Source organism: Salvia splendens, chromosome 1, assembly GCF_004379255.2.
Source record: "Salvia splendens isolate huo1 chromosome 1, SspV2, whole genome shotgun sequence".
Taxonomy (NCBI): Eukaryota; Viridiplantae; Streptophyta; class Magnoliopsida; order Lamiales; family Lamiaceae; genus Salvia; species Salvia splendens.
In genome coordinates this window covers 31417974-31431848 of record NC_056032.1, presented here as the reverse complement: position 1 = coordinate 31431848, position 13875 = coordinate 31417974, and the positions used below count along the sequence as shown (strand labels likewise).

General features: G+C 38.5%; 1 protein-coding gene across 1 annotated transcript; it reads right to left on the bottom strand.

Annotated features, from left to right (window-relative positions):
* Positions 1-10198: 10198 nt before the first annotated feature.
* LOC121798157 (putative serine/threonine-protein kinase) lies at positions 10199-12420 on the bottom strand. Its single transcript, XM_042197022.1, has 5 exons — positions 12197-12420; positions 12015-12127; positions 11464-11912; positions 11164-11314; positions 10199-11067 (listed from the first exon to the last, which is right to left on the bottom strand). Exons 1-5 carry the CDS (start codon positions 12261-12263, stop codon positions 10717-10719), a joined length of 1131 nt encoding a protein of 376 aa, XP_042052956.1. The 5' UTR covers positions 12264-12420; the 3' UTR covers positions 10199-10716.
* Between the last annotated feature and the right edge of the window lie 1455 nt (positions 12421-13875).

Sequence of the window (13875 nt, the reverse complement as noted above, 5' to 3'; positions counted from 1 at the left end):
ATTCTCCACTTTCAATTTCCATAAATATCATGTCTTCATCTCATCGTGGTGGTGATAGGGGCAAGGGAATTGCCCAAGATCAAAGTGATACTCGTTGTCGACGTGCCCCTACTAGAGCACAAGTTGCGGAGGAGGTGGGAAGGCGAGCCGCTCTTCGAGCTCAAATAAGTTCTAATATGTTTTAGTTTTTTGTTAATTCATTTTTATTAAATTCATAATTTCATTTTTCAACATCTATGTGTCTATGTGTTTTATTTTTGTGTTAGTATTTTTACTTAGTTGTATAATTTTCGTAGGAGGAAGAAGATCGAAATGTGGCCTTGTTACTTGCCCTCGCCGACGACGACCAACAAGGGGGCATTCACATTCGGCTTCGCGTTTCGAGTACGATGTGAATCTATCGTCGGACGAAGGCGATGATGGATCACATCAATTCCCCCCTTCTAGCACCGGCCAAGTTGGCGAAAATGATAAGGAGGCCGATGCTCCTCCTTCCGCAGGACGACAAAAGAAGAAGATGCCTCCCAAGTTGAAATCCGATATTTTCACCAAACATTACAAGAAGGTCCCGGTGGTAATTTCAAATCCTAATGATCCGACCACTACCGTGGAAACAAGTGAGTTCAAAGCATACTGCAACTATTGTGATAAAGTCTATCCATTTGGAACCGGTGGGGGATATGGTACTCTCAATCGCCATTTGAAGACAAAACACCCCGTGGAATATGGGCATACTAAGTCCCAAAGCCAAATAAACTTCTCCGCCGGCTCATCATCTCAAACAGGTACGCCTCTAATTAAATATGATCCCAAAAATGTTACCGATGCTATGGTAAGATGGGCGGCAATGACACATTTGCCGTTTAATTTTTTTAATGACAAAAAATATGAAGTTACTATGCAAACCGCTTTTAATGTTGCTACAAAAAGAATTCCCCCCTCTACTGCTCAAAGATCTAACAACCGTCAGTTTTTTGACAAAAAAAGAGAAGTTGGAAAATTTCTATCCAACTTGGGGCACAAAGTTAATATTTGCTCCGATGTGTGGACGGATTCTTTCCAACGAAATTCTTACATGGGAATTTCATGTCATTTTATAGACAATAGTTGGTCTTTAAATAAACGTTTAATTGGTTTTAGACAATTTCCTTACCCACACACCGCACAAGCAATTGCATCTTTAATTATTCAAGTTTTGATTGATTATGAGTTATGCAACAAGATATTTTCGGTTGGTTTTGATAACGCAATCGCTAACACCGCAAGTATACCCAATTTAATTGCGGCTTGCTCCCCGGTGATAAGTGGTAAGTATTTTCACCAACGGTGTATTTGTCATATTTTAAACTTATGTGTACAAGATGCTTTGTCTTTATGGCAAAGACATATTCAACCTATTACTACAGCTGTATCTTTGATCCACTGGAAGCCTCAAATTGGCAAGGCGTGGAAGAAGTATTGTCACTCGAAAAAAATAAGGTACACAACTTTTACTTTAGACGTGTCTACTAGATGGAACTCTACATATGATATGTTGCATTCTACATTAGAGCATATAGAATATTTGGTTGATTTTTATAGAACTTTCCCTGTTGATGATTTATATCTAACCTCTTCTTGTTGGGATCAAAGCATGAGCTTATTTAAATTATTCAAAGGTTTTCGAAATGCCACCATTGAGTTATCGGGTGTGTATTATTGCACATCCGTTCGTGTTTTAGAACATTGCATGTACAATCTGGTTGAAAAATGGCTCAAGTATTTCAATGAGATCCCAACTGTTTTTTTGCTTGCCAAAGTTTTGGATCCAAAGTAGAAAACTAGTTGGTACTTTAAAAATTTTAGAATTTTATTACAACAATTTGGCTTCTATTGATCATGAACCACTCCGAGCTTTGCAAAATGACGAGGACAACGACAACTACATAAACCTAGCCCAAACATTCCAAATAAACCTCCCCCACCTCCCAACCCTCCAAAGAAGTTTTGAGTTCGACTTGCGGGCTCTCTTTCACGATTACGAAGCCAAGTACAACAGTACCCACCAAGTGAGACCTAGACCCCCCGTCAAACACATAACTTTGGCTTCTTCCAAGTTGATGACCCTGACGCCCGATCCCAATTGGCGGACCTATACGGCTTCAGCAGCGGAGGAAGGACGGCAAATTCGGCAAGTGAGTTAGATTTATATTTTGACTCACACTTTCCATTCAATGAGGAAGAAGGAGGTCACATTCCCCAACAAATCAACGTCCTAGATTGGTGGGGATCACACGAGAAAGATTTTCCCATCCTTGCATCAATGGCCAAGGAGATCTTTTCGGTTCTGGCTTCCACTGTCGCCGTCGAGTCCGCCTTTAATGTTGGAGGCAACGTCTTGGACGACAAAAGAAGTAGACTCACCGAGCAAAACATGGAAGCCGCCATGTTACTTGATGATTGGTGCTCCGCCGAAATTAGAGACCAAGAACCGGATTGGGACAATCAAGTAGTACAACCCGACCAAGACTACTTCCCCAACGAAGAAGAGTATGCGCAATTCCTCCGATCAAGCCAAATAGGTAAGCAAGGTAAGAGAACTACGTGGACTTTGATTCCAAAATGCAATTGAGCATTGAGGATACGTAGGCATCTCAACTTAAATTTTAAATTTAAGTTGAGCTCAAGTCCTTTTCCTTTATTTCTTTTTTCTCCCATTTGTTTAGAATATGTAATTTGTAAATTGTAATCAAGACTTTAAGTCTTTTGTAATTTATAATTTTTAAGTTGTAATTTGTAAATAATAAGTTGTAATTTGTAATTTTAAAGTTGTAATTTGCAATTTTAAAGTTGTAATTTGTAATTTTGAAGTTGTAATTTGTATTAATAAAATTGCATTTGTACATCGCTTTATTCTAATTTTATTTATGCAAATATATTTACATTTTTTACTTGAATTACAAATTTACAATGTAAAAAAAATAAATTAAAATGAACCGCCGAACCGGACGAACCTGCCCGGAACCGGATATGCACCGGCGGTTCACGGTTCAGGAACCGGAACCGCCGAACCTTGGCCAGGCCGGTTCAGGTTCACGCCTTTCTTGAACCGGAACTGGCTGTTCCGAACCGTGAACCGCAGGTTCCCGAACCGTGGTGACGTCTACGTGTATCTATTTATAGTATAAAAAACTAAAAAATTAAATCAAACTTTAACTAGAAAAGAAATTGTAATAATAATACTGCCTCTTGCCCCTTTACCTTCTTCGGTGGGTAGTTGTTTCCATCTCATTGATTTGTAATCATTAGTGTTCACCCTCGCGACTTTAAAGGATTGTTGTTCGATCTCTTGAACAGATTTAAAAAAATACTCCCTCCGTTTCATAATAGATAGCATACTTGAGAATGACAAGAGATTTTAGAATACGCTATTTTGTATGTTAGGAGGAAAGAGAAAATAGTACTATTTATATTAATGTGAGTGAAAACTTTTTTCTAGAAAATGAAATATAATATTTTTTGTGGGACAAACTAAAAAGGAAAGTGTGACATCTATTATAGGACGGAGAGAGTAACATTTGGGTCAACTTCCCAGTTCGTCGATGGCCTATGCTGTGGCCTATGCTGCCAACATTTCTGTTGGGAAAATTCATTCTATCTCCTCGTATCGTAGATTGTAGTGGTTGAAAATCTCCTTGGGATCCATTGTTTGTCGCTTGCGAAATGAATTTGAAAAATGTAGATAGTAAATGACTGATGAAATAAAAAAGTGAATTATGATATGTATTTATAGAATATTGATTTTCTTAAGGACCTCCACACCCCATCGCATTGCAGAGGTTGCAACAAGCATCTTCACACGCACGCAACCCTCTAAGCAGCCGGCCTCCTGCCCCTTCCTGGCGCGTCTGCCCACGACGGAGTGTGCCACTTGTCGCGAGGGGCATAGCAGCGTGGCACTCCTTCCGAGCCTTAGTTGTAGATGCTCTTAATATGTTTAGGAAATGTTCAATATAATTGACTGATCAATTTTAGTTTTACCAAAAAAGTTCATCTCCTTATCCATTAAATTTGAACTCTAATAATAGATTATGAAGTTAATCTAAAATAAAGTCAGACAACACTCTAAATAAAATCTTAGAGCCTATCTGTTTGTCGAGAAAGTAATTTGTTGGGATATGATTGAAGTGGTGTTCGTCTCGACTCTAATGTCGAATGACTAGACTCAGGAGTAAGCGAGTGTGCACATATGAGAATTAATGCAAAGCTCGGTCCAGACACGACGCTCCTTAAATCCACTGGATCACTGGGTCCAGGAACTCTAGAGAACTATAGTGTTTTTGTCGTTGGACACACTCGACTCCCCTTCAAAAATAAATCCCTCAACCCGAATACTATGAATTAGTATAGGGAAGTGGGGTCGATCCCACAGAGATGGATTCGCAAAGTAGTGCTAAGAGACTATGGAAACAAACGGCTGCTGCCACGCAAAGGGGTTGAGATTTAAACTACCACTAAATCTAGGCAAGAAATGTAAACGCTAGACCTAGGACACAGAAAACTTACTGGATTCAGACATCAATACCGAAAGACACAATTACTCCCTAGACTAAGCAAACGACTACCTAATCTAGCTAAACAGTAAGCAAATAACAGTGGGGACCATATTTCCAGAAATAGCAAGTACGGTAAAAAGCTGCAGATAACCAACCCATGCTCCAACTAACTACGACATGCACCTTCGCAACTAAACTAAACTCGCAGATGAAGAAAACAGAGCACACACCTAGATTCAAACAGAATATAAAGATTTGGACGCCGGAAACTTGCTATGAATCGGAAATACATCAAATCTACATAAACTAGGCGAAATGAAATGAAAACACGTAAGCTAGGCATATAATCAAAACACTCATGCTCAGAATCACTTCAGACGCTTAATCCACTCCGGATCCAAGCCATCCGAACTCAACAACCAACAAAATCAACTCCATAATTCCGATTCTCACAGATCTGTTCCGATCAACTCCAAATTCCAACAATCACAAACAACTCCACAACATCAGCAAAACAAAAACCCCGATTCATCCACAAACAAACTCCATTCTTCCAGATCTCACCATTAACCTGCAATAATCCAGAAAATAACCACGAAAACAACCAACTCCAACAATCCAACTCCAGAATTCAAGTAAACACAATCAATCGACAGAAATCATCACGATCGACGTAAGCGAAAACGAAACTTGCATAAAAGTAGAGAAATATCCAGAAACAAAAGAGGACCGAGCTTCGAACAGCGAAGCTCGGCGAATTCAGCAGAAACAAAAAATAGAAATAAATTGTTTCTTCGCCCCAAAGAAGGACGGTGTTACAACCCTCAAACACTATTGGAAAGCTAAATGTGAACCCCAGCGCGAACCCGAGATCCTCCGCGAATTAGAACCAAGTATGTGAAAAGTGAACTGAGCAACATGTTGTTCGTGAGGCCTCCACCGAGAAGGTCCCTCCAGCTTGCATGCTTCTTCCTTTTATAGATGCGGACATAGCCTTCTAGAGTCTTCGTAGAAATCCATATTCTACCCTTCAACTCCGAGGCTTCCTCCGTCAAGCAATTTCTTTCATAATGTCCACTCTTTCGCCAGTTTCCTAGGACTATGCAAGCGTCCTCTTCTTTTCCTGGATCTAGCGAAAACCTTCACACACCTGGCTTAAAACATGCGTTAGACCCAGTAATTTCACGAAATAAAACCCCTAGACCGATGCATGAAATTAGCCTTATCAATGATTTATCAGAATATAATTTTTTTTGTTGGGATATGATTTACGAGAATATAATTTTGTACTCATTACTTATCATATGTTTGGAAATCTCAAAAAAGTATGCCCTCCATTGTTTTATAGCTGTGGCATTTTTTTGCTCAGGTTTAATAAATTGATGTTTAGTTTCTTAAGTGTGTAAGTAATAAAGTAGATAAAGTAATAGAGAGAAATAAAATAAAGAGAATAAAGTAGAAAATGAATAAAGTAAAGAGATAACATGACGTAAGGAAGAAAAATTGAGTAAATTATTACTTCCCATATATGGAAATAACTTAAGTATAAAAGAAATTTCAAAATAGAAAAACGACTCAACTACGAAGAAACGGAAGGAGTAGTACTTGGGATTCAAACTTATATAATTCAATTTAATTTAATTAATTAATTGATGTAATAACTGCATTAACTAATCGATTTAATAATTTTTAAATAAATTCGTAATTAATATAATAATAAACTATTAGTCTTATATAATAATAAGATCCATAATATAAGTTTACTTTAAGGTTTGGTTGATAAGTTAATATTTTAAAACATAACAATAATCTTTATTATTGTTATTACTATTATTATTTTTATTACTAATTCATAATTTTAAAGTATTACAGTAAAGCTATCTTTATAAGTTGTTAGTTGATAACATAATAATAACATTAATAAATTATATGATAACAAGATTATTATTATGATTAAGTGATTCATAAATTAAATTACATTAATATTTTCTAAAGTAGTTATTAATTTATAACATAATAATAACAATATTAACATTAATTCTAGTTATATTAATTAAATATGTAAAAAATCTAAATAAAATAAAATATTTTTAAGAAAACTAGGAAATATATCTTCTAGAAAATTACACTACAGTTCTTGATTCTAGAATTTTGATTATTTTTTTATATGGTTAAAAGTTAAACAACCACCAAAATTTAAATACTCCTATCAACGCATTATGTTCTCCTATAAAATTAGCAAACAAATAGGCCAAAGATAGATATTTTTGGTCCACATTGTACCCATTTCCCATTTTGTGAACCTCTAATCCAGTTGTGAAGAGAGGCATCAAAAGAGAGAGATGTCATCACCCTTTACCGTCTCGTTGGGTGAAGACTCAGCACGGCTCGGCTTCAACTCGCTGCGGCTAACATCGCAGCGCTTTTCGACTTGTTTATTAACTATGAAGACCAGTATTCGGTGATGGACGGAGGATACTTGGACTTGCCGCCACCTCCAGCTGAAGGACCAATCCTGCCGGAGGAGGGTTTCGCTCTCGGTGAGTGGAGAAGAGCATCCACTACGCGTCCCGTCACCGTCCCGCGTTCCGTCACGGAGGGACGGAACCGCGGCGGGATGCGTTGCAGCAGGTCGTTCCATCCCCAGCCCGTCCCCGTAACGTCCCGAGACCCGTCACGCCGCGACGCGGGACGCGACGTCTCGCCACGCGCCGAGGCGACGTGGCGAGCTCTCAGGCCATGCGTGACGCCCACTCGCTGGCCAGCGAGTGGGTTTCGTCACGCTGAAGCAATAATTCATTTTTTTAAAAAAAAATTCGAATTTAAATATAAAATTTTTTTAAAACAGTAATGTTACCGATTTTTTAGCCGTTTTTCAATTTGTTTTTAATTTTTTTTAATTTCTTTACTCTATAAATACTCCTATTTCATACTCATTTCACACACAAACATACATATATTCCTCTCAAATCCTCTCTATATCCACTCCAATTTCCATCTCAAATTAACCCAAACTAATGAATCCTTTTGAGCAAATGCGTCAAATAATGGAACAATCACTTGAAGAAGATCGACGTCGGGAGGCGAAGGAAGCCGCGCCGCCCCAACGACGCTCCCGGACGTACATCCATCGTAACCGGGAGGAAGCCGCCGCAAGGTTAGTACGCGACTACTTTTGCGATAACCCGGTTTGGGGAGATACCTACTTCCGTTGTCGTTTCCGCATGGGGAAACTGTTATTTCTCCAAATCGCGAATACATTGGCGGCCCGGGAAGAGTTCTTCCGAATAGGGTTCGACGCGGTCGGCCGTTCCAGCCACACGACGCTGCAGAAATGTACTGCAGCAATCCGTCAGCTTGCGACTGGACAAACGGCCGACATGTTCGACGAATACCTCCACATCGGAGACACCACTGGGCGCACGTGCTTGCTCAAATTCTGCAAAGGCGTCCGGGCAGCCTTCACCGACGAATTTCTCCGGAGGCCAAGCACGACCGATTGTCAGTTCCTCCTCGACCTTCATGAACAAGTGCACGGATTCCCCGGGATGCTTGGCAGTGTCGATTGCATGCACTGGCAATGGAAGAATTGCCCGATGGCGTGGAGGAGGTCCTACACGAGCTGCCACAAAGGCACTCACCCAACTGTTGTACTCGAGGCCGTTACCGACTACCGGATTTGGATCTGGCACGCGTACTTTGGGTTACCCGGGTCGAACAACGACGTAAACGTGCTCCACCAGTCCGACCTCTTTACCGAAGTTTTGGACGGTAAAGCGCTTGCCATCAACTTCGTCGCCAACAACCGGCTGTATAAAATGGGGTACTATCTCGCCGACGGCATCTACCCGAAGTGGCCGACCATCGTGAAGACGTGCAGCAGGCCTGCGAACCCAAAGCAGACTCTTTTTGCGCAGAAGCAGGACGCTGCGCGCAAGGATGTGGAGAGGGCGTTCGGGGTTCTCCAAGCGCGCTTCAACATCATCAAAGCTCCGGCTCGTTCGTGGTTCATGGAGAGCATGGTCGACATCATGTATACGTGCATAATCTTGCACAACATGATTGTCCAAGACGAAGGACCCGAAGCGGGAAATTGGTTCGACCCCGAATCCCCCGGAAGCTCAACCGCAAGTAGTCCGCCTCGAAGTGGAGCGCATCCGTCTATACAAGACCGGTTATCTATTCGTGCAAGGACACGCGACTCTAGCGCCCACACCCAATTCCAAAAGGATCTAATTGAGCACATTTGAGCAACTTTAGGAAATTATGTATTTTTATTTTTTAGGAATTTATTAAATTATTTTTTTTACTAATTTTATGTTGTAAGTTTATTTTATTTAATGAAGTGTGTTTTTATTAATTGAATTTGGTTGGAAATAAAAAAATGAAATTGAATGAATAGTAATTTAAGGGACGGTTAAGGGACGGAGGGTTGCAGGTTCCGTCCCTTAGTTAAGGGATGGAGTAAAAAAGGACAGTGAGACCCTGAAATAGTAGTTTAAGAGAGAGTTAAGGGACGGTATAGTGACTGCGTAGTGGATGATGGCCTAAACATCCTCATTCCTAATTAAACCTCTATAAACGATAGGCCTGTCAAATCGCACCAGCGGATACTCGATCCGAAATTTTCGAGTACCTGATTCCGAAATTCTCAAAATCCAATACCCGACCCGAATTTAATTTCGGGTATCCAGTCTCGATTGTGATTTTGATTTTTTTAAAATTAACTACAACTCCCTTCGTCCTTCTGTGCTAGATGCGTTTCATTTTTAGCACTCATCTTGAAAAATGATAGTAATAAATAGTTAAAGTGGAGAGCTATTAAAGTAAGAGAAAGAATAATAAAAAGAAAAAATTCTCTATATTATTCTCTCTCTCTTTTTACTTTTTCTCACCTTTAATTATTTATTATTATTTTTTCAAAATTAGTGTTGAAAATGAAATGCCTCTACTGCAAAGGGACAGAGGGAGTACAAACTTTTAAAAATGCAAAATTCTTGTAGTAGTTCAAAATTAAGAGAAAGTAAATACAAACTTTTAGATATATAAAATTCTTGTAATAGTTCGAATTTAAGAAAAAATAACTAATTTTGAGAATTACAAAATTAATAAGTGATAACATTTAAGTATTAACTAAAGCCTATATGCTAACTAGTAGTATTAAGTATTAACTAAAATGTAATTAAGAAATTAAAATTATATTTAATTATAATAAAAATATAATTTATTAATTTTAAAAATAAATCGGATTGTTTGGGTATATCCGATCAGGTATCGGGTAATCCAAAAATTTTAATCTTTTGTGTAACCCGATACTCGATAATCCAAAATTCTCACTAACCGATTCCGATCCGAAATCCGATTTATCCGTTTTTTTCGGGTTTGGATATTAGGTATCGAATACCTGATATCCATTTTTACGGGCCTAAATTATAGGACTGTAATTCTCTACTAAATAATTTTATTTTTGCAACTGAAAACTGATTCATCTCATGTTGCATAACTTTGATCACTGCGCAAACTCATAAAATCCAGAAACACAATAACCACGTAAATTAGTCAATTCATGTGTTCGTGCATACTTTTCAATTTTCACCAAAAAATAGTATCCAATCTCAAAACATCAACAAATATATAGTGTGTGAAAAACAGACAAAATGCGATTCGGCTAGAGGAGAAGGAGATGTTGAAGGTAATAATTGAGGAAGCCGATAAATACAAAGCAGGGTTATACAAGAAATGGAGGATCGAGTGTGAGATTAGCAAAGCTCTCAGCATGGACAAGGAAAAGGTTTAACACCTCCAAAAAATTGCATTTCTATGTTTCAAAATTTAACTAAATCGCGTTGAATTGATTGCAGAAGTTTCTACAAGACAGAGACAAGTTTCACGCAGAGGCATCCAAGAGTTTCTGGAAGGCGACTGCACAACTCATACCGAGACAAGTCGAAAAGAAACCTACCATTGTTGCCAGGAAAGCCAACTGATCTCTCTCGTATGCGCCAACTCCTCGACACCCTCAAACAAGCCGGTGACTCCTCATTCATCCTCCAACCACATCCATAACTTAAATCAATTGCAAACTCACCTCTGTGTATGTTTTTTACTGATATGATTGCAAGAAATAATGAATAACTATCATTAGAATTAGATAAAGATAATATACGAATACTAGAATGAGTCATCTAGGGATCATGTCTGTAGTGCTATGTTCTAAATTGGTTGGGGTTGTGGGTTGAGTAACGCACTCCTTGCCTTTGTCCGAGTGAGACGAGAAACGGAAGCTATCGCCTTCCGACTTACTTGAGCTTTTTGGCCTAAAAAGCCCGGGTTCTGTTAGTAGCTTCTCATTAAGGGTAACATCTGTTGACAGCATCTTCACCACTTGTTTCATATCTGGTCTCTGCTGAGAAGCTGCCTGGGTGCAGAACAGCGCGACCTTCATGAAACGCGTTATCTGATCCTCTGTGTAGTCGACTAGATCTGGATCAACGACGTCTAGGAGCCTACCTTCTTTGAACAACTTCCAAGTCTGTATTAGTATTTATAATAAGTGGAAAGATTGTTAAGATAGAGTGTGATAAAAACATGTTAGTACAATTTACACATTTAGGGATCATTTTCCTACCCATTCGAGTAGAACGTAGAGTTCCTCTCCGAAAACGGCCTTACTACTGCTTCTTCCACTCGTGATCTCGAGTATAAGCACCCCAAAACTATACACGTCTGCCTTCTTTGTTAGCTGCCCTAGCAACGCGTATTCTGGTGCAAGATATCCCCTGCATTAGACGGTGTTAAACAAATAAGATCCAAATTGTGTTGGGTTACAAACCCATTCCACATCAGATGAGGCAGGGAAGTTGGATTAGTATATAAATGCTATCCACCCACCAAAGCGAAAAATATCAAACTAATGTGCAGTACTTACACTGTTCCCGCTACACGGGTGCTAACATGGGTGACATTATCAGGAAACAGCTTGGCCAACCCAAAATCTCCGATTTTAGGGAGGAAATCCTCATCAAGAAGCACATTGCTGGCCTTTATATCGCGATGAACGATGCCTGGCTCAGCGTCCTCGTGGAGGAACGCGAGGCCCTTAGCCGTGCCTAGACATATTGCAGCCCTCTTCGACCAATCCAACTCCGCTCGTTTGCTGTAAGAGCCTAGCAAGGCGGTGTGGAGGCTGTTGTTCTCCATGTACTCGTAGACCAATATCCGGTGATCCCCCTCGACACAGCAGCCGAGCAGCTGCACGAGGTTGGGATGCCGGATCTTGGATATGGTCGCGAGTTCTGTCAAGAACTCCTTGATCCCCTGCTTGGATCCAGCAGAGAGAGCCTTGATTGCAACTTGGGTCTCATCTCTCAAAACACCCTGAGCATACATATTACATAGTAAATAAATATTGAAGACCAGCTAATTAAGTGCAAATGTGAATAGTAGTGTTTTGTATTGTATGAAACAAAAAAGACTCACTTTATAAACTACTCCGAAACCACCTCTGCCAATTCTGTTGGAAGGGTGAAACAATCTCGTTGCTGAACGCAGAGAATAGTAAGAGAATAGCCTCACGTTTTTTGTAGGGATTTCTGACAAAATAAACAAACTCATTTCTGCAGTTATTTTTCGAAATCAAAGGCCAAAATAAGTATGCATACCATGTGTTTGAGCTGAAGTTTCGTGTGTGCAGTAATCAAACGCACCAAAACAATCAAAAAGTCCCATTTTTTTTACTGATTTTGCGTAAAGATTCAATCTTTAATCGCTTCTGTCATGTAACCCGAGAGAGAGGGTTTTTTTTTAAAGTAAGGCATCCGTGAAGATGAAAAGGGAGATGATTAAAGAGAAGTGGTGGAATTTGAATGGGACAGGATGAATAAAATGGTAACCACGGCATGAATTAATAAAGGATTGCGCGTGGTTGAGTAAAATCATTAATACTCCATTCGTCCCACAATAAGAGTCACTTTTAGTGTAGGCACGTGTTTTAAGAAATATCAAGAATAGTAAATCGAAAAAGTTAGTGGAATATGAGATCTATTTTTTATATTAATTTTATAATAAAATGTGATTGAAGTAAGTTAGTGGAATATGACACCTACCTATTATCTATGATAGAAATAAAGTGCGACTCTTAAAATAGCAAACTGTGACTCTTATTATAGGACATGGGAGGACGGAGGGAGTATTATTTCCCACTCGGCCGGAAGTTGACAATGGTGAGAGAAATATTTGATTCAATGGATGCAATTGATAGCGTGTGAGTTGACAAACTATATTATTTATTTGTTTTTTATTAAGAAGTACTACGAGCATTAGCAGCCACATTTTTGTCATTACTTCCTATAGTCAAGTCCTAATGAGATCAACCTAACCTAAGTAATTTCAATTAACGTATCTGCCACCATATGAAAACCTTAAAAGATGAATTTCAAACAATCAATATTGTATTCATTCCACACTTCAATTTTGGAAAAATATATATTAACATTTCTTAATTATGCATCGTTACTAATTACTCCATCAGTCGGCGAATAAAAGTCTCGTTTCTTTCTACACGGATTTTAAGAAATGTTAAAAAAAGTTGGTAGAAAAAAGTTAGTGGTAAATGAGTCACACTTGTACTGTATATATTAATTTTACATGAAATGTGTATAGAATGAGTTAGTGGTATTAATGTGGGGTATCATATATAATAAAAATGAAAGGAGATTTCTATTCGCGTGCATACTGAAATGAAAAACGAAAATCATATTCGTGGGCGGATAGAGTACTATGTTAAATAGTATGAATAGTAGTAGAAACACAAAATGGTAAACAAAAAATAATGCGACCCAGACGTGAAGAAAATGACAGCGGTTGACTATTTCTAGAATCAACATTGCAAGATCAAAATCTATACAGAGTAATAAATCTAATTAATAGTATTATAATCATGGGAAAAAGACAGATAAAACAATAACTGAGGGTTTAGGGTTCCTCTTTTTAAATCATTATTGATTTTATACTATATCAAATATTCAAATATACTAATAATATCAAATCAATTAAACTATTACTATATCACATATGCATCATCAAAATGTGAGAAATAATACATATCACACGCACATGTAACTTGAATTGAAAGCGGTTGTTACAATGGATCAGTTGAGATATCCTAATTTACGCTTTTGACATAGAGATGTGGATAGAGATGTGGAGTGATATTGTTGGTCTGTTAGTTTTTTATTTGTTGTTCTTAGTGTTTCCATTTGTTCATAATAGTTTTTGTTTAGGTTTGATATCATGATTATTCATGACTTGTAGGGCTTCCGGTTTATTTGATCTTGTTATG